Source organism: Elephas maximus, chromosome 3 (assembly GCF_024166365.1).
Source record: "Elephas maximus indicus isolate mEleMax1 chromosome 3, mEleMax1 primary haplotype, whole genome shotgun sequence".
Taxonomy (NCBI): domain Eukaryota; kingdom Metazoa; phylum Chordata; class Mammalia; order Proboscidea; family Elephantidae; genus Elephas; species Elephas maximus.
This window is the reverse complement of record NC_064821.1, coordinates 97,642,537-97,670,242: the sequence shown is the minus strand read 5'-3', so window position 1 is coordinate 97,670,242 and position 27,706 is coordinate 97,642,537. Positions and strand designations below refer to the sequence as shown.

General features: G+C 45.8%; 2 protein-coding genes across 3 annotated transcripts in view; one reads left to right on the top strand and one right to left on the bottom strand.

The window, feature by feature from the left end:
• Positions 1-1,819: 1,819 nt before the first annotated feature.
• Positions 1,820-18,969, bottom strand: MRPL37 (mitochondrial ribosomal protein L37). The gene is made up of 7 exons (XM_049879334.1): positions 18,565-18,969; positions 15,871-16,054; positions 15,662-15,777; positions 11,727-11,912; positions 9,032-9,189; positions 5,742-5,945; positions 1,820-4,019 (listed from the first exon to the last, which is right to left on the bottom strand). Exons 1-7 carry the CDS (start codon positions 18,908-18,910, stop codon positions 3,942-3,944), a joined length of 1,272 nt encoding a protein of 423 aa, XP_049735291.1. The 5' UTR covers positions 18,911-18,969; the 3' UTR covers positions 1,820-3,941.
• Positions 18,970-19,106: 137 nt separating this feature from the next.
• LOC126073099 (NADH-cytochrome b5 reductase-like) overlaps positions 19,107-27,706 on the top strand; it is a 31,826-nt gene continuing 23,226 nt past the window's right edge. For both annotated transcript variants that reach the window (XM_049879333.1, XM_049879332.1), the window contains exon 1: positions 19,107-19,179. The gene's annotated coding sequence lies outside the window, so the exon portion shown is untranslated. The remainder of the gene's footprint in view (positions 19,180-27,706) is intronic.

Genomic DNA, 27,706 nt, shown 5'->3' with positions numbered 1-27,706 from the left:
CATATTACACCACGTGGTCTCTGAGCCTCAGTTTCCTCATCTGTACAATGAGGGTAAAAGCTACCAGTCCTGTCTGACTCATTTGTGCAGATCAGCTGCAGGGACTTGAAGGGAGAGTGCAGTGGGCTCCAGGTCCTGTCACCGAGCTCTGATGGCTAAAGGGGACACATCCAGGCCAGGCTGGAAGGAGGGGATGTGCCCAGCCCAGCCTGCAGCTCCGGCCCCTTCCAAGCTGCAGGGTCATATGCTTACTCAGTCTCCATCCCACAATCTTAAGGCTCAGGTTTACAATGTCACCCTCTCAATCCCCATATAGCCCATCTGAGGCGATGCCACCTGCTCAGGGTGGCTTCAAGCCATCACAATCACTCACCCAAGAATTTCTGCAAGGGCCACGAGCTGGACTCCTACAGTCCTCCTGCCCAGATGACCTCCACACACCCCCCAGAGTGTTCATAAAAAAAAAAATCCCTTTGCAAAGGGTTGGAGAGGGATGCTGGTGAGGAGTGAGCTTCTTGGATCAGGTGGACACTTGAGACTATGTTGGCATCTCCTGCCTGGAGGGGAGATGAGAGGGTAGAGGGGGTTAGAAGCTGGTGAAATAGAAACGAAAAGAGTGGAGGGAGGGAGTGGGCTGTATCATTAAAAAAAAAAAAAGTATCGTTGGGGGAGAGTAATTGGGAGTGTGTAGCAAGGTGTATGTAACTTTTTGTGTGAGAGACTGACTTGATTTGTAAACTTTCACTTAAAGCACAATCAAAATTATTAAAAAAAAAAAAATCCCTTTGACTCAGCAATTCCACTGCTAGGAATTTACCCGGTGGCTACGCTGGCAAAAGTACTCTAAGGTCTGCAAATAAGGACGCTCACTGCAGCATTATTTGCCATAGCTAACAACTGGGAACAAGCTGAATGTCCGTCAATAGATATTAATGCAGCTGCTCAAAAGAGCAAGGTAGATCGTATGCGCTGAGGTGGCAAGAGCCTATGATCCCAAAATATTAAGTGAAAGGAGGAAGGTGCATGAGTCAATATTTAGGATGACACTCAGCAATGCACATATATACATTCTTATTATGTATAATCTACACACACGCGCGTACATTAATGGATACATAAGAAACCCTACACTGGGACTGGGTGGTGTTTTGTTCTGTTGTACATGGGGTCACTATGAGTCAGAACTGACTCGACGGCACCTGACAACAAAAAATCAGTCCATTTTAGTGATAATTTTCAAAAAATAGTGCTCTATAGACAAGGGAGAATGAAAAAAAACAAAGACACAGGGAAAGATTAGTCCAAAGGACTAACGACCACAACTACCATAGCCTCCACCAGACTCAGTCCAGCACAACTAGATGGTTCCCGGCTACTACCACCAACTGCTCTGACAGGGATCATAATAAAGGTCCAGGACAAGGCTGGAGAAAAGTGTAGAACAAAATACAAAAAAAGACCAGACTTACTGGTCTGACAGAGACTGGAGAAACCCCGAGAGCATGGCCCCCAGATACCCTTTTAGCTCAGTACTGAAATCACTCCTGAGGTTCACCCTTCAGCCAAAGATTAGACAGGCCCATAAAATAAACAATACACGTAGCTCAGACATATATATGAGATTAAACGGGCAAGGACAAGAAGGTAGGAGGGGACAGGAAAGCTGGATGAATGGAAATGGGGAACCCAAGGCTGAGAAAGGGAGAGTCTTGACTCGTTGCAGGGTTGGCAACCAATGTCACAAAACAATATGTGTATTAATCATTTTATGAGAAACTAATTTGTTCTGTAAACCTTCATCTAAAATACAAAAAACAAAAACAAAAACCAGTGCTTCATAGAAGTGATTCAGAAGTTCTGCAGAGAGTATTTTCCAATATCAATTTATATACTTCTATTTGAAATAAAATTCTATTTGAAAAAAAGAAACCCTGTGCTCTGGTCACCCTTAAGGGAGAGAGCGACAGATCACCATGGATGAGGTGACTTCACTTGAACTTTTCTGACCTATTTGAGTTTTCACCATTTATGTGTAATTGTTATTTTTTAAATAAAAATAGGCAACGGGGATCCCTGAATTCCTCTGGTCCCAGATCACTTCCTGAGGAAAACCTGAGTGGTTGGTGTTCAGGACCCTTTACGAGCTGGCCACCAGGTTCCTCTCCAGCCTCCTCCCCAGGGTTCCCCGTGCCTCAGCTTCTGTACATAGTTTCCTTTTCCTGTTGTTCTTCCCTTACCCTCAAGCCTAAAAAGCAAGCTGTAAAGGGAAAGAGCACAAGCCTGGGCTTGGAGTCGGAGACACGTGGAGGTTGGAAACTCACTCTGCCATTGGCTGGCAGTGAAAGATTGCCACAGTGTGCTCCCAGATCTCTCCTCAGAGCTGGGGTGCTTCAGGCCTTCATTGGTCTCAGCAAAGTCCCTCTTCTGGAATTGCCCTCAGCCTAAAAAAGGCCTCCCTGCTCCTGGGAGCAGCTTACATCCAATCACTGGTGACAGGACAGTGTGGTTTGTATAAAGGCTCAGCCACCTGCCTCAGGGTGGAACCACTCTATAGGGCCAGCCCAGCTCCAGAGCTCCCAGGGAACTGGCGAGGCCTCAGGAGCAACCGTACCTCTGCCCAACCCTACTGCCTTCATTCTCCATAGGCATGGATCCCAAAGGTTCTCCCCAAACTTTCCACATGCAAGGCTCCATCTCAAAGTGTTTTTCCAGGGGAACCTGACCTAAAACACTAGCTGTGTGACTTTGGGCAAATTCCTTATTCTGAGTTTTCTCATTTCCATGGCCTAGAACAGTGCCTGGCACATATGAGGCACTCTATTTTTCTTGCATAAATTAACCTACAAAATGGAAATGGCATTTACTTGCAAGGGTGTGTGACGGTTAAACAAGATGATATGTATAAGGCGCCTGGCATGGTGTCTGGCACACAGCAGGACTTGATGTTATCTGAACAAAAAGGTCAAATGAACCGGGGCGTACTTGGTCCATTAACCAGGATACTAATGAGAAATCTACAATGAATATTCTATTCAGGTTTTGTGCAGTCATGGCAAGGAATGTGTCTACAGACACTGCTGGATTACCAAGGTTAAATAATCACCTAAGAACCTGGCTATCATCAATGCCGATGGGCTTTCGGGAGACAGCCCAGTGGAACGAGCATGTGCTTTGCCGTCAGACAGAATTCTCACTCTGCTGTGTGACCTTCAGCAAATTATGGAGCCTCCTTAAGTTTCCTTGCCTATAAAATGGGAATAACAGTGTTTGTCTCATGGGGCTGCTACATAAATCCCAGGAGATAATGAACGTGAGGTGTCTAAACCAAAAACTGATTACCATTGGGTCAATTCCGACTCGTAGCAACCCTATACAACAGAGTAAAACCACCCTGTAGGGTTTCCTATGCTGTATTCTTTATGGGAGCAGAGCACCAGGTCTCTTTTCCCGCAGAGTGGCTGGTGGGTTCAAATCACTGATCTTTTGGTTAACAGCTGAGCACTTAACTACTGTGCCACTGGGCCTCCTTTTGCTACCATCATACAGCACCCAGATATACAATCTACGGTCCACAAAACAAGGTAGGTCACTTTAGCCCCATGTTTCTGATGAAGAAATTGAAACTCAGAGAGATGAAAATGCTGATTTAAGGTCACAGAAGGGGAGGAGGGCAGATACGGGCTGCAGCTGAGACAGGCCAGGTTCCAGGGCCGGCACTTGTGACTGGGTCAGTGTAGCACACAGTACGGGCACAGACGTAACTGTGGGTCCCCCTCACACCAACCACAGGCTCTAGTGCACGTGAAGGCTCTTTATTCTCAGCGTGACCACCAGGTGACACAGGGGCTGAGGCTCCGGGCAGGTCCCAGGCACAGCTCAGGACGCAGGACCTTCAGTGGGAGAGGAACAGGGGGGCTTAAGGCATCAGAACAGTCCTCTGCTCACACAACACCATGTAAATACAGAGCAAGAAACTTCTTGAATGTCTCTGGCTGGAAACCAATTGGCCCAACAGGTTCCTGGAAAGAACACAGCCCATTAGAATCCTGCTACTAGGTTTAACAGTGGCAATTAAAACAAAGGTCAATTTTATGCAATTCCTAAGTAATGCCTGGGTAATGTTTCTTTCTCCAGCATCATCTCTCTCATAGACCAAGAAGTACTGAGGGGATGGGGCTGGGGAGCAGGACAAGCAGCTCTCCTACTGCCTTTTAGCCACATCGTCGTTTGTTGACACTGCTGCTCCCTAAACAAATGGTCTATCGCCCCTTTTAATTCCTGGGACAATAATCCCTCATCCATTTCACATCATTTATCAGGTGCCTGATAAATGTACTGGGCCAATGCGAGAGACCCAGCAAGAACTTGAATCTGGTTCTTGCCCTCAAGGAGCTTACAATCAGGTGTTCAAATAGCAGAAAAAAATGCCATGAAGGGGAGACGATGGCTACCTCGCCTACTTCCATACATGGAAGAAGCCATGTATGAGTGAGTCTTAAAGGGTGAATAGAATAAGCCAGAAAGGAAAAAAGGAAGGAGAATTCAGAGACCAACATGTGCAATGGTACAGAGGTACAGCTAAGAGCAGGAAGGGCAGAGCAAGGCTGGAGCCCAGGGCTGCTGGGGACAGGGAAAGAGTGGCAGGAGATGCAGCTTGAGAGGTAAGTAGGAGATATGTGACCAAAGTAGCTGGGGCCTAGACTTAAGTGCTGAGGAATGTAGATGTCAGGTATCCTGAAGACGACCTTGGTCGTCCTGGAAGGAGGACAGAGGAAGAGGACCTAAAGGCACAACAGGGTGAAATACAGCAGGACTAAGAGCAAAGGCCCAGAGGAGGCTGGGGTGACCACGTAGGTGACAGACATGGTGTCTGGACTGAGTGGGGATGGTGAGAAAGGCCCAGACTCGGGCAACATTAAGGGTAGAAACAACATTGACACATGCTGGAGAACTGATTTTACAATGGACATGTTGCTAATGTTTAAGGCCCTGTGCTAGGCGCTGGAGATAGAGTCCTTCACAGGTCCTGCAGCACCTTACTTTGTTCTCTCTCACCACTCCCCCCGATCCTGCTTTATGTCTCTTCAGAGTGCTTATCACTCCCGGAAGTTATATCATGCATTTATTTAGCTCTTGTCTCTTCCCATTGCATGGAATGCAGGCCTGACCCTGCTGGTTTAGCACTGGGTACACAGTGATGGTGACATGGGAGGAACCTGTTATCAGTGGAATGAAACCAATGGATGCATTATTCACAGGCCCTGCCCTCGAGGAGTCTGGTGGAGGAGAAAAACATGTACAAAATAGTTGCAACTCAGCAAGACGGGGTCACGCTGTGACTGGGTTCTCACCGGAGGCACCTGAGCAAGCCTGGGAGTGGGGGCGGTAGCGACCAGGCAAGGTTTCCCAGAGCAAGAATAAATCTGGAAGGGCAAGTAGATGGCCAGAAGAAAGGGCAGGCGGAGCAGAGGGAAGAAGGAAGGAGCAGCACCTACAAAGATCCCCAGCTGACTGTACAGCAGGCATCCTGGAGCCTAAGGAGCCGGGCAGGGCCCACGGTGGAAGGTGGTGCTCTAGGATGTGGGCAGGGCTGAAGTGGCCCTCCAGGCAGAGATGCTGTACATGAAGTCCCTCTCACAGAGCATCCCTTTGACGCCCCTGCCCCCTATCCCCCAGCTCACACTGGCTAGGATAAGACATGGCCTCAATTCCATCACCAGGCTGGAGATGGCCAGACTCACCACAACCACCTTCTTTTTGATCACTGGGCGACACCAAAAATGCTGGTAGAGGAGCTGGTCTGAGTCCACCCAGAGCAGATTCTTGATACCCTCGCTAGAGGTCAGATCTGTGGTGTTCAGTTGGAACACCAGGAACTGGAAAACACGTCCATCTGTGCCCACACTCTGCACAACCACCGGCTGCTTCAAAACCTTAGGGTCATTCTGAGAGAAAACAGGACAATAAGTAAAATGAATCAGAAACAGTGGGGGTGTGGAACAGCACAGAGCAGGCAGCTTCCAGCTCTGGCCTTTAAAACAAACGCCCACTCCCGTTTAACTGCTGGCTGCACCTTGGGGGCAATTAAAACAGAATGAGGAGTTGAGGGCATTACCCAGGGCCAGGCCTTCCTCACCTCAGCCTGGCTCTGCCTGGCCTCAGATGCCTCCTGGCTTCAATGGTGCCTGCCCTACAACTGGAGCTCATTAGAGTAATAATTCCTGCCATTGAGAGGTGATTACTGCATGAGCAACATAGTTCAGGAAGGTGAGCGAGCAGGTTAATGATGGGAAATCCCTCAAACTCATGGCATTACCTGATGGGAACAACAGTGACACCGGCTTTATAAAATGTTAACCTGGAGGGTCAATGATGACATGTAATCTCTTTCAGTTCTCACTCCATTTGACAGGTTAGAAGACTGAGACTCAGCATGGTGAAGTGACTTGTCTGAGGTCACAAACATGTATGGCTTCAGAACCCAGAACTGGCTAACACTAAACCGTGCACATTTTCCTAAGGGCCTGGTGTCCTGGGATATCCTAGCTGCAGGCAGTCATCTCACCTGCAACTCAGAATCGGTCAGGTTCCTGGAGTGTCCACTCCAGCCACTACCAGCATCAGGATCTCACCAGTCAACATATTTGTTAATTATCTCTTTCAATTCCTGACACTTAGTAATAGTAATAATGCTAGCAACCATTTACTGAAGGCCTCTTACGTGCCAGGCATCAGGCCAGTTTTACATGAAGTGTATCTAATCTCATAAATCAAGAGGTATATTCTCACGTAACAGATGAGAAAACTGAGATTCTGAAAGGTGGTATAATTTGCTTAATGCCAACCATGAGGAAACGGCAGAGCCAGGATCAGAATCCAGGTTGCTCCTTCATCTCTCCATGATACTACGCTATGAAGTCACTTAACCCTTATTGTTCTGGCTTACACACGTTGTCCCAGTTTATGTGATAGTAGCACTTCCTTTCACTTAGCAGTGTCCCAGTCTGGATGATAAATTATATGATCACCTGAATGACTTTGCAGCAATCCACTGTTTGGTGACTACTACTCGCTGGACAAAGACCCAATAGGCAGGCTCCATGAAGCAGAGCATCCTTGATTCAATAATGTTGCCTACATCACCCCTCCAGGGCTGAACCTGACATTAGGAATAGCTAATGTCAGACCTTAGTGCAGGCCACCCTGGGGCTGCTGGCCTTAGAAAATACCAGTTCTTAGCCACAAGAGAAATAAATAAAAAGAAAAGTACCTGTAAGTGTTAGCCGAGAATTCTGTATTGACTCTTATCTCCCTCCACAGATCAATAAAACTGCAGGTAGTACATAAATTTCTCAGCAATTTTACCTTTTACACAGAGGCTCTTCCCATAATTGCTCAACTTCACATCCCCAGGAATAATTTGTACCTGGAGGGAGTAGGGGGCCTCCTCCTCTACCCAACTGGGTGGCAATTAGTGGTAGCGTCACTACCCACGCTCTGCTGGCAGTAGCTGGCACAGAGGCTACAATGAGTCTGCAGGCCCGGGACCTGCATGTAACTATCCCTGCCTCCTCTCCCTGCCCCAGAGGGAGGCAGCACGTACTTCCAAATTGGAGAGATCAGGGTTCCAATTCTAGCTTCCCACTCATTAGCTGTGGGATCTTGGGCAAATTACCTAACCTTCCTGAACCTTCAGGAAGTATACAGTCAGAGAAGAGGAAGAAAGATTACCTTAGGATTGGAAAGACATGGCAAGTCACAGAAAGACGTGGGGACTGCTAAACTCCTAGCTGTGTGACCTTGGGCAAGATACTTGGCTTTGCTGAGCCTCAGTTTCTTCATCTGTAAAATGAAACTAATAGTATCTGCTACCCAGGGTTGCTACAAGGATTAAATCCAGCAGTTGTTCTCAAATTTTAGTGCAGTGGTTTTCAAACTTGAGCTTGTATCAGCATCACCATTACCTGAAAAGCTTGTTAAAATACTGATTGCTGGGCCCACCCACAAGGTTTCTGACTCAGTAGGAATTCAGTGGGTCTGACACTTGCATTTCTAACAAGTTCCAAGATGATCTGACGCTGCCAGTCCAAAATGACATTTTGAAAACCAGCGATACTGAGAACCCTCATCAAATGTTTAGCATGTAACAGATGCCCAACATAGGCAAGACCCATTCTACTCTCTATCCCATCTGGCTGGCCACACTTCCCCCAGCCCCTGCCTAGCTCCTTGACTAAGTAAGATGGGAGACAAAACTCTGAAATTTTCTTACTTCCCCAGGAGGCCCTTAGGCACTAACCAAGACCCGGGATCCCCCTAGCAGCTCTCAGAATCCTCCCCCTCCAAAATCAAGGATCTGGTGCCCCAAGCCTGCTTAGGGGATCCCATACTGCCATTCCCTACCTGAGGCCTTTGCTCCAGGGCCAGGCTTCCACTCAGTCTTGGGACTACTCTCTGTGACGAGCACTCGGCCTGCACTCTACATCATCCAGGTCCCTGAGACCTCCTCTCGGAATCACGAGGCTACTGGGCCCCCAGAACCCACCCTGACTGAGCAGGCAGGTCTCAGCCATCTTTACTGCTTCACTTCCTCCTCCTTGCCTGACGGAGCCTTGTGCTCCAGCTCTGAGGCTCCAGCACAGAGGCAACGTGCTGCAGCACAAATCATGCAGTCATGGAGTCAGGTATACCTAATTCCAATCCCTGCTCCACCACTTCCTGCTGTGTACTGCTGGACAAGCTGCTTAGCCTCCCAGTGATTTATAATCTGGAGAAAGGGGAGTCAATGAAACCTTGTGGACTACTGGGATCAACAAATGAGTTATCTTATGTAAAGTATGGACACACCATAGGTGCTCAGATTTTAGTTTCTTCTCTGTAGGGTAAGTAGAAGTGCCTCTCCCTGGAACTCCTTCAGTCAGTCACAAAACCAAGCAAGGAGTTCCCCACACCCCTTTCCTTTCTTTGAGTGGTGTAAAGGAGAAAACCAACGCCATGTAGGGCAGCTTTCTGGTCTTCTCCACATACATACCCCATAGAGGTGTCGGGCCTGAGCCAGGGCATTGCCAAAAGCAAACAGGATCATCTTGGCCCGCAGCTGATCTGGTTGAAAGCGATGTGGTCGTACACGGGCTGCCTCCAGTAAATACAGGGTGTGGGAATAGGTGTAAGGATAACCTTCCTGGAATCCTGCAAGATACATAATGATGTGGAGGGGTAGAAGAGATTAATCAGCCTACCATAAGCCTCAGGAAAGTCTCCTCACCCTTAGCTCAGTGTCAGGAACTACAGAGGGACTCAGTAGTTCTTATCCCTATAGCTTAGGAGTTGGTAAACTACAGCCTACAGGTCAAATCTGGCCCACTCCCTGTTTTTGTAAATAAAGTTTTATTGGAACGCAGTCATGCCCGTTCATTTATGTATTTCTGTTGAGTACCTGTGACACAGACCATACGTAGTCTGCAAAACCTAAAATATTTACTATCTGGCTCTTTACAGAAAATGTTTGCCAACCCCTTATAGGTGACTTCTACATCCTAGCTCTAACTCTACCCCTTTCTCTCTCCTTCAAGGACAGATGATAGTGATGTTAATAGAAAAATAACTTGAACTCTGCGGTAATTATTAAAAATAAAGCAAATCACTTGCAAAAATCAATACTTCATTATCATAACAAATGACTCGCCTCATACCTCACAACTGACCTGTACAACACGGGTCCTGGGAATCAAAGTTTATTATTGCTATCGTTAGCTGCCGTGGAGTTGATTCCGACTCATGGTGACCCCATGTGTACAGAGTAGAACTGCTTCACAGGGTTTTTAAGGCTGTGATCTTTCAGAAGCAGGTCATCAGGCCTGTCTTTCAAGGCCCCTCTCGGGCTTGAACTGCCAACCTTTTGACTAGTAGTAGTTTGCGCCACCCAGGGATGAATCAAAGCTTAGCACTGTCTCTCTAAGCCATGACCGTGTCAGGTCATCACTCTCTCCCTCTCTGTGGCTATGGATAAAGCCTTGGTAGGCTGAGGGCTTCTAGAATGAGTGACCTGTATCAATGAATGTAAGTAAAAAGGAGAAACAAACAGGCTGGAAGAATGGAGCTCTGAAAGTACTACTTCAGAGGAGGAGACATGGCTTCCTCGCCTGCCTCCCAGCCCTTGCTTCAGTTACTCAATATGCATCAATACCCAGCATCACTATGTGACAAGCTCTGAGCCAGGTACCAGGAACAGAGGCCAAGCAGAGCCTGCCACTGCCTTTGAGGAACTCACAGTCTAGAGAGGAGACAGACAAGAAAACTGATCACATCCGTACGGAGGAACATATCAAGATATAAGGGAGTCAGAAAGCCATGAAGGACAGATGAAAGGTCCCTGATCAGACTGGAAAATCTCAGAGCATTTTTGAGAGGAAATAATTCCTATAACAAATTGTGAAATACGAAGAGTTAGCAAGCTGAAGACAAAAAGGCATGAGTGGTCAAGAGTTCCAGGGAGAAGAGGATGTGACAAAGCATGGTGGTAAGAAACAACAAAATGTGTAAATATAGTTGGAGTGAAGGATGCATGTGGGGGAGGAGGCAAAGATGAGTCTGGAGAAAGAGACAGAGACCAGATATAAAGGCCCTTATGTAATAAGCTAAAAAATTCAAACTTTATCCAACAGGCAATGGGGAGGTGGGCATGGAAAGCGAGGGATTAAATTTGTTTTTAGAAAGAGTACTCCAGAGTTATGAGATAGATGGACTAGGGAGAAAGTAGCCTGGAGACCAACCAGTTAGGAGGCTATGGCACAGGCTACGTGAGAAACAGTAGGGTCCAACCTAGGTTGTAGACTGTTGTGAAAATGTACAGAGGGTAAGGAGGAAGAAGCTACAGCTCATAATGACTGACTGGATTGCCGGAGTTGATTGGGTGCATGGTGGTACCTTGGTGCCTTGTTTGATGGCATCTGGATTAACAGCCCCATTCAAGGCCCATGGGGGCTTCCTAAGTCCTAGAAAGAGGCTAGCCAGAGTTTACTGGTTGAGTATAAAGAGGGTATCTTTCAAGGAAGCTTATTAACACAGGAAACATTTGGTACCTGGTCAAAAGCCCTACAAACCACCCATTAAAACTCTGACGTAACAGAGTGACTTCTTAGGAGTGAAAAACAAAGCCAGCCTTTGAAAGTAGTTCTAATTCTACCTTCTCCAAGGAAGGAGGAAACTGAGTGAGGGAATGCTGATGGGGTTGAGGGAGACAGCTTGGTGGAATGAGCGTATGCCTTGGAGTCAGACAGAATTCTGGCTCTGCTGTGTGTCCTTGTGCAAGTTACAGAATCTCCCTGAGCCTCAGTTTCCTTGACCATAAAATGGAGATACTGGTATATCTCACGGGGCTGCTACATAAATCCCAGTAGATAATAAACGTGAAGTGCCTAAACCAAAAACTCGTTGCCGTCGAGTCAATTCTGACTCATAGTGACCCTACAGGACACAGACGGACTGCCCCATAGGGTTTCCAAGACTGTAAACTTTACGGAAGCAGGCTGCCACATCTTTCTCCTGCAGAGCCGCTGGTGGGTTCTAACTGCCATGTTTTTAGTTAGCAGCTGAACACTTAAGCACTGTGCCACCAGGACTCCTGTGAGGCACCTACCACGTAGTAAATATTCAGTATGTCCTTTCCCTTTGGAAAAAGCACATCCACTATGTACTGACTAAAAATCAAAAGCTTTGACACTCACCTGTGTCATCTTTCACATCATAAACATTGCATTCCTGAAGATTAATAGTGGGAGATATGGGATATAAGGCCTCAAGAACATGATTCTCAGTAGCCTCAACCTCCTCTCTGGAGGCAATGGGGGGCAGAGGATCCTTGGCACTCAATCGGGCTCCGCTAGACCCACGGACCTGAAGGAGGGCAGACTCTACAAGGAAAGAAAGACAATTAGTTTAGCCTGGTCTAACACCTTATCTCAGCTCAGCAAAGCCTACAGCCTTCATCCTCCCAAGTTTCTCAAGTAATTTATAGCTTTTCTAGATTGCCAGCCTAATCAGAAAACAAAATTTTGTGTTAAGATGGTAATCCTGGGACTCTCAAAGGGGGATGAAAATAATGTACTCTTCTTCCTTGGGTTCCCTTTCTGATAAACCCTGAGGCCTGGCCATCTCCATTGGTTCAGTTTGGCCCCACACATATCTTCCTAAGCACCTGCTCTAAGCTGAGCACCCAGAGATGTGTGAGAGTTACCCTCTGCTCTCAAGGAGCTCACCAAGTAGCAAGAGCTACAACAAAAGTATGAACCATATTCAAAAATCGTAAAAACTGACCTTATCTGGGAGGCCAGGGACTTCCTGAAGGAAGCAATGCCTTAGAACTAGGTTCTGAAGAGTGAATAAAAGCAAGGTTTCTCAACTTCAGCACTATTCACATTTTGGACCAGATAATTCTTTGGTGAGGGGGGCTGCCCTGTGAATTGTAGGATGTTTAGCAGCACCCCTGGCCTGTACCCACTAGATGCAAGTAGCACCCCTCTTCTTCACTCCCTCCAAGTCTGACAATCAAAAATGTCTCCAGACATTGCCAAATATCCCCTGGGGGGCGGGGGGTGGGGTCAAAATTGCCCCTGGTCAAAAACCACTGGGTAAGAGTTTGCCAGGCAGAGAAATGGGATGAAAAGCATTCTAGTTAAGGGGGAATAACATGTGCAAGGCTTAGAAGTATAAAGTACCATGGCAGAGTTTAGGGAAATAAATCTAGATGACTAGAGTATATCATGGTAGGGAAGGAGGGATGGAGAAAGAGAAGTAATGACAAGGGCCAGATTGGCCTCAAATGATGGTGAAAAGAATTGGGCCGGTCAGAAAGCCTCACTTAAGTCGGATTAGCATATCTGACACGTGGAGATGTGAGTGATAAGAGGAAATCAACTGAAATCTGACTCATCGACAATCTGTAGTCATGAGCATTGACGGGCCAGTGGGTGCCCTTCACAAAGGTCCTCACAGGAAGCTGCACACCTCCCTCCACTGGAGAAAAAGTGACTAAAAAGACTCCTAGACAATGGCCTCCTGAGGAGTCTCCATGGAGGCAAATCTTCCTCTGAACGTGCCTGCATTTTTAGAAATAGTCAGAATCATGGTATGATGGTAATGGATCAAGCGTGATTTTTTCATACGAATAAAAACTGGTTTGGGAAACAGCATTGTCATTTAATCAGTATGTGACCTCCCTTCTGGATATGTAAAAAAGAGGCATGACATCTGTATGAATAAATTCTGATCTGCTTGTTAAGATATATCATATTCACACCTCAAGAACAGTTTTCTAAAGTATTTCCTGTTTCCTCACATAGAATCTGCAAGGCAAATAAATGTGCCCGGACCTCTCGTAACCTTGGGTTTTAGATTCTCCCCACAGACCACTCTAGTGTGGTTTCTAATTCAATTCCCTCCACATCCCTCCTCCAGTGACAGCTCCAAATGGGCCAGTTTAATTAGAGGTAATACTTGATGATGGGCCAACAAGTACTCCTCTATTAATGAGGTTCACTAATTTCCTTAGTGGTGCCATTACCTCTGCAAAGCTGACTTGTAGCCAGGAAGTCCATACTCAAAGGGGCAGGCTGGAGAAACCTGACCAGATATCCTGAAAATCCCAAATTATTCTACAACCAGTTTCCCTGCTCCAGGATTCCACCAATCAGAGCCTGTATGCTCTGAACGTCCCTGTTTGAAACACCTGAGATTTGGTATTCATTTATCCCTCCCTTTAGTTCGACACCGTTGCAGTGCTGTGAATTACTTAATATGGTCCTTCTAGCCACAGTCTTTGTGACTCCTACAAAATGACTGAGTGGAACTATGGAAATATGGTGTTTGTGGCTGTCTTAGCAGGACAGCCTGCTAAGAATGCAAATAAGGTACATGGAACCCAAATGAGTGGATTGGTCAGTTTTGCCATCCCACGAAGCTTTAAAAAAAAAGAGCCAATCCCAGAGTGAGGGGGGTACCTCACTAACACCAAGAACAGACAGGAGTAGAGTGCACCCTTTGCACTCACGGTTCCTGTGCTGAGAGCCTCCTAGACCCACGAGACAGACAGAGCTGTCTGGAGACGGCAAAAGATGGTAAGAAGTGGTGGCAGAGAAACACCAGTAACAGAACCAGGAGATCGGTGCAAGACAGCACAGTAGGCTTCCTGGCCCATGGAACAAGGCAGTTACAATGGATGTGCCAACCCACAGAGTGAGAGTTGAGCACCTTTGGGCAGTAGACTTTCTGGCAGAGTGAGATGCCTCTGGTCGCTTGTGGAGGGAGAGAACTGAGCACCTATGGGTGGAGGCTTACTGGTGGAGTATGGTGCCTCTGGGCCCTTATCGGCAGAACTAAAGAGCTTTGTAACACTTGCCCAAGCAGGGCAGAGGCCAGGCTGAGGGGTCGAGGGCCATAGAGAGGCCTGCCTGCACGCATGGCTAAGAAGAGGTTGTCCCAATAGAAGAACTATATCCTGAACTGTAACCTGTTACTTCCCTAATAAATCCCATAACTCTAGGTATGCCTTGTAAGTTCTGTGTGGGTATTGCAACGAATTATCGAACCCAACAGAGAAGTAGATAGGGCCATAGGAGGGACAGCTGGCGTCAGAATTGGTAAAAAGTGGAGGGTGGAAGTACGTCTGAGCTCTACTTCACAGCAATCAGCCTACTGATGCTGATTCTCCTTCTCCCTGTGAAGTCAGAGGAGGTCAGACGCCCCCACCGCCATGCCCTTTTTTACAACCGTAGTCAAAAACGATTAAGGCAGTCCCTGCCATTGGGGGTTCATAGTTTAGTGGGGCGGAGAGAAAAGAAATGAGATGATTACATGTACTGTAACAGTGCTATGACAAAGGTGAGCGTAATGGGCAGTAGGAGCACAGAGGGGGAATAACTAACCCAGCCTGATTCACAAAAGGAAAAGGGCTTCAGTTGAGTCTTACACTCAAGTAGAATTTAGCCAAATGATAAAAACAAAAAGGAGCATTCCAGGCAGAATGCACAGCATGTACAAATGCACAAAAGTGTAAAAGCTTGATGCCAAAAATCTGCAAGTGGCTACAGTTTCAATTTAGGGATCAGGGTAGCAGGGTAGTAGTACAGGAGATAAGACTTGACAGGTGGGTGGAGGCCAAATCAGAGGGCCCTGTATACCACAATAAAGCATTTAAACTAGGAGAGACAGTGAAGGATATGAAGAAGGGGAGGGACATAAAGACTTGTATTTTACAAAGACCGCTCTAGCAGCTATGCAGAAAATGGATTTGGGAAGAGTAGAGGAGAATGAATGGGGGATAAGAAGGCTGCTGCAATAGAATATGAGCTTTGTGAGGGCAGAGACTATTCTGCTTTGTTATTATTTCTTTATCTTCAGCATTTAGGCACTCCCAAGCACACAACAGGCACTCAACAGATATTACTGAATTAACCGTCTTGGGGAAAAAATGATTAAAAAAATAAATAAAGGCTGGGCCATGGCTAATGATGTTGAAAATGTGTCTGAGCCTATAAAAGTGCTCCATGTACAGGAGTGAGGACTGGTGTGGGGCAGGGGTGGTCTGAAATGTGATCTGGTGGTGGGGCTAAGATCAGAAGGACAGAACACAGACCAAGGCTTTCTGGTGTACAGGATGACCAACCTCGACTCCAGGTGGTGGAAAACGAGTAGTTTTTGGCACAGATTCGCTGGGTCAGAGCAGGATACTTGAGAATCTGGGATTTACACAGCTGTATCAGACTGTCCACAATGACTGGGCTTGGAGAAAAAAAGAAACATTTGGGTGACTTAAAGCAACAGGTTGATTCCAAGGTCCATCAGAGGGAAATCTTACTTATTTGGGAGACTTACCAGTAGGTATCTCTCTTGGGGATGTCTTCAGTGGAGTGCCAGAGACGTGCATGAGAAATCACGTTCAAAACACGCTCATCTTGGTTTTCTATGTGGTTTCTTGGATCATCAACAAGGCTAAGCACTTTTTCTGGGAGGCCTTCTATTAACTTGGCCTTGGTAAGCCAGATGGCCTGCTTTACACCTTTGGGATAATCAGTCACCAAAAAAAAAAAAAAGATGACAACTAAGGAATAGGTGCTTTAAGTCTACAGGGTAGCATCTTGAGGAAAAGGCTGCCTAGAGACAGACTGGACAGGTTCTGTAACACCTATGGGGTCAAAACCAAAAATGAAAAGGGGAAGCCAGGAGAGTCAGGTTTCAATTCAACTTCAGGAATGACTTTCTAGTTAAGGCTGGTTAATAGTTATTTCAGGTAGTGAGTTCCTGCCATGGGAGGTATTCAAACTACAGCTGAGATCATTCTAAATCACTTATTTTGTTCACCTCAGCAAGCCGTGGTTTAAAAAAAGTCACACTTGCCCCCAAAATACATATGGCTGGGAGTCCCTGGGTAGCTCTAACAATTAGACACTCAGTTATGAACTGAAAGATTGGCAGTTCAAATCCACCCGCAGATGCCTCACAAGAAAGGCCTGGTGATCTGCTTTTGAACAGTTACAATATTGAAAACGCTACAGAGCGCAGTTCTACTCTGAAACATGTGTGGGCACCATGAGTCGAAACTGACTCCGTGGCAACTGTTTGGTTTTTTGGTTTAGGGCACTTTGGGGGAAGTATCCCCAGGCAATTTCTCTGTAGTAAGAAATAAAGGTTAAGAAATGAAAGGCAATGAGGGCAACAAGACATTTCACGTTAAGGCTCATAAAACATCACAACAGATTTACAAATGTTTAGAAATGTAACTTCTAAATTTTGTGGTACAGTAGAAATAACCCTGGACTGGGAGTCAGGTAATCTGAGTTTTAGTCCTGACACTGCCACTGTTCCTTAACCCTGAAAATGGATAAAATATTAAGATTTCATTGTTCACTAAAAAAACAAAAACTTGTTGCCATCAAGTCGATTCCAATTCATAGCGACCCTACAGGACAGAGTAGAACTGCCCCATAGACTTTCCAAAGAGTGCCTGGAGGATTTGAACTGCCGACCTTTTGGTTAGCAGCCATAGCTCTTACCCACCACGCCACTGGGGTTTCTGCTATTGTTCACTAGTATATGAATAAACTGTAATAATTAGAGCTGCCATTTACTGGGTGTCACAATCCATTTACTCTGTGCCAGCTTCACCTACAAGTTAGATAGGATTTTATGGAATGCAGGATGAGACTCGAAGACACTAAGGAATTGGCTTCAAGTCACTTCATCCCTGTAAATGACAGGCTGGGATGGAACCTGAATCTGTCTTCCCTAAAGCCCATAATCTCTTCATTACTCCAATCTGCTTCACTAGCCCTGTATCTAGCAGAATTTTATTATGGTCTTTACAGAACCTCTCTGCAAGTGGTGAAAGTGCAGGATACGTTTTCAGCCTAGTCAAACGAGTGTAATCGTAACTTCTGAAATACTGCTAATGTATTTATCCACATGGCATTCTATTACCAGGGTCACTCAAGGATGCCAAGTCTTGTGAGGTACTTCACAGCACCCTGTGAGGACACTGAAGTGTATAAAAGCTGGACAATCAGCTTTCAGGAACGGGTTTGAGCAGCTTAAGAGGCTGGCCAATTGACTTAAGTTTTTTTCAAACCTAGGATTTATTCTCTGGCTTAGTCTCCAAATCCTACCAAGTCTCTTTCTTAATCACTTCTTGGAAAATACTGCTCCGTTGCCTCAACCATTTTGTTTTCTGGACGTGCCCTATCCCCATTCTGACTTAGAGGGAGGAAGAATGGAAAAAGAAGCTCTCAATAAACAAGTCCCTCCACCCCCATATAGACTCTGGAAATTACTGCCTTTACTTTGGCAGGCTGGATTTGGCTCAATCCTTTTGACCTGTTCTCAGTGAAGAGTAGAGGAAGAAAAGTGGGCTAGGCTTTTAGGTCTAGGTACTTTCTTTGAAAACATCTCAGTCCTGACTTTTCACAAAGGATACCGACCTAGGAAGCCAGCGTTATAGTCCTGGCTTCATTATTAATCCACAGTGAACCTGTGGGCAAATCACTCCCCCTCTCTGTCACAATTACCAATCCTGTGAAATGAGGTGATGAGCCTGGAGATTTAACACTCCTTTTCCTATGTCTTTCCATTGTACTCTCCTTCTCTCTATTTTGTCAATGTACAGTCACATCTCCAGGGTGTCAGGGCTGGAAGGGAAAATACGGGCCATCTAGCCAAAACCACTCATTTCACAGGAAATTGAGGCTCAGGAAAGTTTAGCCACTTGCCCAAAGTCACACAGCGACTTAGAGGCAGGGCTAGGCCTAGAAATCAGGTCTCTTCACTTTGACACTCAAACTCTCTACTATTCCCTCACACACCAACAACTCTTTACAGTTTACCACGTTTTCGTATCTACTATTCCACTTAATCCTGACAACTCTCAAAAGATGGGAATCACGATCGGCCCCATGTCGCAGGCGAAGAAACCGAGGAGACCAGGGGGGTTTCAGTATCTTGCCCAAGGCCACAGAGAGTCGGGGTCAGGGCAGGGCAGAGGAACTAGGTCCCCTCCCGCCCGGCCTGGGGCCTCACCCTCAAGAAGGCGGCAACGCTGGTGGAAAATGTAGCAGGCCTGGTCCTTGTACAGCGGCTGCTCGTGAATCGGGGGCGAGCGGCGGAACTTTGGGTGCGTCCAGCCACGATCCCACGGCGGGAAGATCGGTCGTGCCATCCCCGGCACGAAGTGCATCTTCCCCGCGTAGGTGATAGGCTCCAGGCCAGGGATCTCGTACACTCTGTCCAGGGGACGAGGCTCAGGCTTCCTCGTGGTGCGCACACCCCACTCGTACGCCCCACGTCTCGGGGCTCCGCAGTCCCCCAGACCGAGCCGCCGGGGGCTGGCCAACGCCCGCCTTACGGACGCCGATGTCAACGCCATAGCGATCTGGTCTCCTCAATACCTCCACCTGGACGCCGCCATCTCCCCTCGCGCAGGGCCTGCTGGGAACGAAAGGGGCTGGGCGCGGAGGCTCGCGTTTACGAACGGCAGGCACTTCAGCCAATCACCTTCAGAGCAGCGTGTCTTGCCCCACCCCATCAGGCCGTTTCCACTTTTTTCATAGGTGGGACCGGCTAAGTACTCCCCGGCTCCGTCAGGCGGGACGGAACCTGAAAGATCCTCACCTGAGGAGAAGCGCCCGAGCGCGGGTGAGTGTGTGAGTGCGTGTGGCACGGCTCGGGTCGGACTAGGGAAGGAGTACCAGGGCTTCAGACCTGAGCTTGGGACATCCTTGACTGCTTACAAGCGGTTCGACCTGGGCAAGGCATTTTCGTCTCTGAGCCACAGTGTGTCTCGCTGTAAAGTTAGAAATCCCTAAGCTAACGCACTTACAACTTGGGGCACGTAGTAGGTGCTCAGTAAGAGTTTCGAAACTTTACACCGTCTTTTTCTGCTGCTGGAGGTCCCATCGCTGTCCCCACTCCCTCAGACCTGAGAGTGGCCGTTAGAGTGGCCATGTGCCACCACACCATCCCTGCACCCGATTGCTCCTCTGACTGCAACCCTCCTCCCCAACGCAGAAAGTGAATTAACTTTCCTCCCTTTTCCTCGGGATTTCACTTTCTGCTTCCTAGAAGCAAGGCCAGAGCAATGGAGGTGTTCCTTTTCTCCTTGTTCAGCATTTATTTCTCAAATGCCCACTGTGTCAGGCCCGGGCTTGCATTCGTGAAAGCAAACATGTGCGATGTAGAGTTTACATTTCAGTGAGAGATACAGAATGCCAGCAAAAAAAAAAAAGTACATAAATAAGTAAATTGCAACCTACTGCAGACTTCCTGTCCCTGTTCCCTAGTTATTTTTCTGTTTAGCATTTAATTCCGACATAATATATGGTTTCCGTTTTGATCTCGTTTAATAATGGTCTCTCCCACTCGAGTGTAAGCTCCTTCAGTGCACGGGCTTCTGTCTTCACTGCTGTATCCCCAGCAGAAACACTGGTTTCAGCACATAGTAAACGCTCGGTAATACGTGTTTAACGAATGAATACATACTAGAAATACAGGATGCATGACAGAGAACTAGAAGGGGAAGGTTCAAAGAGGGCCTCTGGGGGAGGTGACCTTTAAGCCAAGGCCTGAAGGGTGGGGAGCATGTCCAGACAGAGGGAACAACATGTGACTTAAAAATGGTGCCTCTCAGACTGAAAAGGGGAGGCTGAGAGAAGGCATGACCTGAGTCTTTAAAATTCTTGAGTGTGGAAACAACCTGTATCCACCCACAGATGAATGGATAAAGAAAATATGGTATATACATACAACGGGGATATTAGTCCATCATGAAAAGGAATGCAGTTCTCATACGTGTTGTCTACAACATGGATGAACCCTGAAAGCGTGCTGAGTGAAATAAGACACAAAAGGACATATTGTTTGAGTTCACTTATATGAGGTATCTAGAGTTGGAAACTCTACGGGGCAGTTCTACTCTATCCTATAGGGTCGCTATGAGTTGGAATCGACTCGACAGCACTGGGTGTAAAATAAGCAAATTTATAGAGACAGAAAGGTAACATGAGGTTACACAGGGCTGAGGGGAGAAGGGAATGGAGATTTATTGCTTTATGGGCACAGAGTTTCTGTTCGGGATGATGAAAAAGTTTTGGAAACAAATAGTGGTGATGGTTGCATAACATTGGTTAAAATGGCAAGTTTTATGTTGTGTGTATTTTACCGCAATTAAAAAAAAATTCATGACTGACTTAACCAACTTTTTTACCAATTCCCAAAATACCAGAGAAAGCTGCATTATTAAAGTATGGAGAACGTAAATTTAAGATAAAGAATGATATAAATAACTCACACTGTGTGAGGGTTATTTATATAATTTACAGGTGATAGAGCTCTTTTACATATCTCACTTCGCAAAAATCATGAGGAGTAAGAAACTGGTGTGAAGAAGGGACCAGACCTCATTCATTCATAATATGTTCCTGGTGCATATACACAATAAAAATGAATTGAATTACTGTAACACATTGCTAGGCTGCAAGCTCTATGAAGGCAAGAACCATGTCCTGTTCACTTGCTATGTCCCAGCACCGAGCACTGTGCCTGGCCCCCAGACCACATATGTAAACTGAACAATCTCTCACCGGTCACTGGGAGCCTTCCGTATTCCAATTCTGTGCTTGGTAATAGAATACAGAAAGCAATAAGACACCATCTTTGCCCTCAAGTGGGTCCTAGCCTGGCAAGTCATAGAGCTCATGAGTGGTGAAACCAGGCTTTCTGAAGCCAAACCCTTTCCTCTATAGAAGAAAGATTTATTTTACGTAGAGAGTTGCCCTTATAAAACCAATGCTAGGTGGGAAGAGAATTTGGACAAGGTCAGATCAGAAAGAGCCTTGGGTACCACGGAAGGAAATTGCATTCTATCCAGTAGGTAGTTGGGAGCTATTGAAGGTTGCTGAGCAGGGTTCTGGTGTGATCAGAGCTGGTGACCAGTGTGCTGATGGATGATGTGGGGAGAGACTGAAAGTGCATCTTTGGGACTACTGGAAGGTCTGGTGTAGATGGGGGTGAGAAGCAGAAAAGATATTAAAGGTGAGAACTCCTGGGGAGTAATTCGGAGCCAGTAAGCAGGATTCCCTGTCTTTCCAGCAGACTTTGTGGTTTGCTCCTCTGCCTTCCCACACACTTGGTCCACGCCTCAATCCTAGCCCTTTATGTATGAATGCATGAATGAAATTAGTACCACTGGGAGGCTCTAAGGCACCCATAAAATTCTATGACTGTTCAGCAAGTTGGGCCCCTGGTCTGTGCCAGTTCAGTGCCAGGCATCAGCTGTGCACTTGCCTGCCTTCCAAAATCTCGAAGTTTAGTGAGAATAAGCACCAGCCTAGAAGCCTGCATACGGTTTTACCACTTCTGGCTTCCTGACCTGGGCCTCAGTTTTCTTTTCTGTAAAGTAAGGAAGTGCATGACCTACCACATATGGCTGTTGGGAGGACTGTGTGAGACAGTGTAAAGTGTTTGGCCCTGTACGTGGCATAAATTATGACAGTTCTCTGTTTGGTGGCTGACCCTCCCACTAGGCCAGGAGCTCCTCCAGGGCAGGGATGAATGTCACTCATCTCTGCATCCCAGCACTCCAGGCAGCAGTCCCTTCCTAGTAAGTAGAAATGAAAGGAAGGAAATAAGAGGCTGGGAGCTTTTAGAGGTTGCGTTTTAGATGTTTATGTTGATTATGAGTTCAAATAATGTTCAGATGACTGTGACATCAGATTTTGCCTCAGCTCTGATCTCTGCCAAGAGGGAGGGAACACCTTCTTTTACATTGATTTGCCTGTGAGATTTTAAATGAATAGCTTGCTTGCAGGTGAAACAATCAGATACCTCTATTTCTGTATAAACAGTGGAGATCCATATGTAAATATGGAGAACCCTAATGAATCCCAAACTTCTCTCTCAGAAACATCTCAAAATAGATCATAGTCATTTAACTATTCCTTACTAATCTGTCTTTTAGACAGTTTACCTAAGAGCCTTGAGATCAAACTTCTTTCTTCCTTCTTTTCCTATAACCAAACCAAAAAACTAAACCCACTGTCATTGAGTCAATTCCGACTCATAGTGACCCTAGGGTTTCCAAGGCTGTAATTTTTACGGCCCCCATGTGTCAGTCAGTTTGTCGTACTGTGGGGGCTTGTGTGTTGCTGTGATGCCGGAAGCTATGCCACCGGAATTCAGATACCAGCAGGGTCACCCATGGAGGACAGGTTTTCAGCTGAGCTTCCAGACTAAGACAGACTTGGAAGAAGGACCTGGCAGTCTACTTCTGAAAAGCATTAGCCAGTGAAAACCTTATGAATAGCAGCGGAACATTGTCTGATATAGTGCTGGAAGATGAGCCCCCCCCAAGGTTGGAAGGCACTCAAAAGATGACTGGGAAGAGCTGCCTCCTCAAAGTAGAGTCAACCTTAATGACGTAGATGGAGTAAAGTTTTCAGGACCTTCATTTGCTGATGTGGCATGACTCAAAATGAGAAGAAACAGCTGCAAAAATCCATTAATAATTGGAACCTGGAATGTACGAAGTATGAATCTAGGAAAATTGGAAATTGTCAAAAATGAAATGGATTAATGGTCTGACTGAGACTAGAAGGACCCTGGTGGTCATGGCCCCCAGACCTTTTGTTGGCCCAGGACAGGAACCATTCCCGAAGCCAACTCTTCAGACATGGATTGGACTGGACAATGGGTTGGAGAGGGATCCTGGTAAGGAGTGAGCTTCTTGGACCTGGTGGACACTTGAGACTATGTTGGCATCTCCTGCCTGGAGGGTAGATGAGAGGGTAGAGGGGGTTAGAAGCTGGCAAAATGGACATTAAAAGAGAGAGTGGAGGGAGAGAGCAGACTGTCTCATTAGGAGGAGAGTAATTGGGAGTGTGTAGCAAGGTGTATATAGGTTTTAGTGTGAGAGACTGACTTGATTTGTAAACTTTCACTTAAAGCACAATAAAAATTATTTAAAAAAATGAAATGGAACGCATAAACATCGATATCTCAGGCATTAATGAGCTGAAATGGACTGGTATTGGCCATTTTGAATTGGGCAATCATATAGTCTGCTATGCTGGGCATGACAACTCAAAGAGGAATGGTGTTGCATTCATCATCAAAAAGAACATTTCAAGATCTGTCCTGAAGTACAACGCTGTCAGTGATAGGATAATATTCATGCACCTACAAGGAAGACCAGTTACTACAACTATTATTCAAATTTACTCACCAACCACTAGGGCCAAAGATGAAGAAATAGAAGACTTTTATCAGCTGCTGCAGTCTGAAATTGATTGAACATGCAGTCAAGATGCATTGATAATTACTGGTGATTGGAATGCGAAAGTTGGAAACAAAGAAGAAGGATCAGTAGTTGGAAAATATGGCCTTGGTGATAGAAACAATGCCGGATATTGAATGATAGAATTTTGCAAGACCAACGACTTCTTCATTGCAAATACCTTCTTTCACCAACATAAACAGCAACTATACACATGGACCTCGCCAGATGGAACACACAAATCAAATTGACTACATCTGTGGAAAGAGACAGTGGAAAAGCTCAGTATCATCAGTCAGAACAAGGCCAGGGGCCGACTGTGGAACAGATCATCAATTGCTCATATGCAAGTTCAAGCTGAAACTGAAGAAAATCAGAGCAAGTCCACGAGAGGCAAAATACGACCTTGAGTATATCCCACCTGAATTAAGAGACCATCTGAAGAACAGATTTGACGCACCAAACACTAGTGACCGTAGACCAGAAGAGTTGTGGAATGACATCAAGGACATCATCCATGAAGAAAGTAAGGGGTCACTGAAAAGACAGGAAAGAAAGAAAAGACCAAGATGGATGTTGGAGGAGACTCTGTAATTTCGTCTGAAACAAGCAGCTAAAGCAAAAGGAAGAATTGATGAAGTAAAAGAACTGAACAGAAGATTTCAAAGGGCCTCTCGAGAAGACAAAGTAAAGTATCATAATGACATGTGCAAAGAGCTAGAGATGGAAAACCAAAAGGGAAGAACACGCTCGGCGTTTCTCAAGCTGAAAGAACTGAAGAAAAAATTCAAGCCTCGAGTTGCAATAGTGAAGGATTCCATGGGGAAAATATAAAACAACGCAGGAAGCATCAAAAGAAGATGGAATACACAGAGTCATTATACCAAAAATAGTCGATATTCAACCATTTCAAGAGGTGGCATATGATCAGGAACCGATGGTACTGAAGGAAGAAGTCCAAGCTGCCCTGAAGGCATTGGCGAAAAACAAGGCTCCAGGAATTGATGGAATATCAATTGAGATGTTTCAACAAAAAGATGCAGCACTGGAGGTGCTCACTTGTCTATGCCAAGAAATATGGAAGACAGCTTCCTGGTCAACTGACTGGAAGAGATCCATATTTATGCCTATTCCCAAGAAAGGTGATCCAACCAAATGTGGAAATTATAGAACAATATCATTAATATCACACGCAAGCAAAATTTTGCTGATGATCATTCAAAAGCGGCTGCAACAGTGTATCAACAGGGAACTGCCAGAAATTCAGTCTGGTTTCAGAAGAGGACGTGGAACCAGGGATATCATTGCTGATGTCAGATGGATCCTGGCTGAAAGCAGAGAGTACCAGAAAGATGTTTACCTGTGTTTTATTGACTATGCAAAGGCATTCGGCTGTGTGGATCATAACAAACTATGGATAACATTGTGAAGAATGGGAATTCCAGAACCTTTACATAGATCAAGAGGCAGTTGTTCAGACAGAACAAGGGGATACTGATTGGTTTAAAGTCAGGAAAAGTGTGAGTCAGGGTTGTATTCTTTCGCCGGTTGTATTCTTTCGCCGGGTTGTATTCTTTCGCCATACCTATTTAATCTGTATGCTGAACAAATAATCCGAGAAGCTGGACTATATGAAGAAGAACGGGGCATCAGGATTGGAGGAAGACTCACTAACAACCTGTGTTATGCAGATGACATAACCTTGCTTGCTGAAAGTGAAGAGGACCTGAAGTACTTACTAATGAAGATCAAAGACCACAGCCTTCAGTATGGATTACACCTCAACATAAAGAAAACACAAATCCTCATAGCTGGACCAATGAGCAACATCATGGTAAATGGAGAAAAGATTGAAGTTGTCCAGGATTTCATTTTACTTGAATCCACAATCAATAGCCATGGAAGCAGCAGTCAAGAAATCAAAAGACGCGTCGGCATTGGGCAAATCTGCTGCAAAGGACCTCTTTAATGTGTTGAAGAGCAAAGATGTCACCTTGAAGACTAAGGTGCACCTGACCCAAGCCATGGTATTTTCAATCGCATCATATGCATGTGAAAGCTGGACAATGACTAAGGAAGACCGAAGAAGAGTTGACACTTTTGAATTGTGGTGTTGGCAAAGAATATTGACTATACCGTGGACTGCCAAAAGAACGAACAAATCTGTCTTGGAAGAATTGCGGCTAGAACGCTCCTTAGAGGCAAGGATGGCGAAACTATGTCTTATATACTTTGGAGATGTTGTCAGGAGGGATCAGTCCCTGGAGAAGGACATCATGCTTGGCAGAGTACAGGGTCAGCGGAAAAGAGGAAGACCCTCAACGAGGTGGATTGACACAGTGGCTGCAACAATGAGCTCAAGCATAACAACGATTATAAGGATGGCTCAGGACTGGGCAGTGTTTCATTCTGTTGTGCATAGGGTCGCTATGAGTTGGAACTGACTCGACGGCACCTAACAACAACGACACAATCTTTACGGAGGCAGACTGCCACATCTTTCTCCTGCGGTTTCCTTTAACACACATATTTTAAGTAAGTAGCCACTGAGCTGTTTCATGAAACAAATAAAAAAACAGGTCTGTACCCTCAAGGAGCTCACAGTCTCAGAGAGAAAAAGTATATGTAAACTTGTTATTTCTGAACAGTGTGAAATGCTATACTATAGGTATTTGCTTCCTTAAGTATTTATTGAACACCCGCCATGATCAGGGATGGTCCAAGTGCAGCGAGTGCTCATGGAGGGAGTGACAAGGCAGGCCCTTAAAGAAGGTTGCCTCTTCCTCTCCCCGGCTCTCCCTCCCTTGGCATCAGTTATTCAGATCTCCATCTCCAGACTTAGATATCTGTTGTTGTTGTTAGGGGCCATCAAGTCAGTTCTGACTGATAGTGACCCTGCGTACAACAGTACAAAACACTGCCCAGTCCTGGGCTATCCTCACAATTGTTATGCTTGATCCCTTTGTTCCAGCCACTGTGTCAGTCCATCTCATTGAGGGTCTTTGTCTTTTTCATTGACCCTGTACCCTGCCAAGCATGATGTCCTTCTCCAAGGACTGGTCCCTCCTGATAACATTTCCAAAGTATATGAGACAAAGTCTCACCATCCTCACTTCTAATGAGATTTTGGCTGCACTTCTTCCAAGACAGATGTTTGTTCTTCTCGCAGTCCATGGTATATTCAGTATTCATCAACACCATAATTTAAAGGCCTCAACTCTTCTTTGGTCTTCCTTATTCATTGTCCAGCTTTCATGTGCATATAAGGTGATTGAAAACACCATGGCTTGGTCAGGTGCACCTTAGTCCTTAGAGTGACATCTTTGCTTTTTAACACTTTAAAGAAAACTTTTGCAGCAAATTTGCCCAGTGCAACGCATCTTTAATTTCTTGACTGCTCTTCCATGGGTGTTGATTGTGGACCCAAGTAAAGTGAAATCCTTGACAACTTCAGTATATTCTCCATTTAGCATGATGTTGCATATTGAGGATTTTTGTTTTATGTTGCAATGTAATCAGTACTGGAGGTTGCGGTCTTTGATCTTCTTCCGTAGGTACTTCAAGTTGTCTTCACCTTCAGCATGCAAGATTGTTACATATCGCAGATTGTTAATGAGTCTTTCTCCAATCTTGATGCTGTATTTTTCTTCATATAGTCCAGCTTCTTGGGTTATTTGCTTAGCATACAGATTGAATAAGTATGGTGAAAGGATAGAACCCTAACACACACCTTTCCTGATTTTAAACCACGCAGTACCCCCTTTTTCTGCTCGAACTACTGCCTCTTGTGTAAGTACAGGTTCCTCATGAGCACAATGAAGTGTTCTGGAATTCAGAGTCTTTGTAATGTTATCCATAATTTGTTATGATTCACACAGGCAAATACCTTTGCAT

Bases quoted from the DNA above. Each gene is read 5' to 3' on its own strand.
- MRPL37 (XM_049879334.1), bottom strand. From the start codon at position 18,910: ATGGCGTTGACATCGGCGTCCGTAAGGCGGGCGTTGGCCAGCCCCCGG. The intron at 9,190-11,726 runs GTGAGTGTCAAA...TGTATCTTGCAG, and splicing joins TGATGTGAAAGATGACACAG to GATTCCAGGAAGGTTATCCT. The intron at 4,020-5,741 runs GTGAGTCTGGCC...TGTTCTTTCCAG, and splicing joins TCAAAAAGAAGGTGGTTGTG to GAACCTGTTGGGCCAATTGG.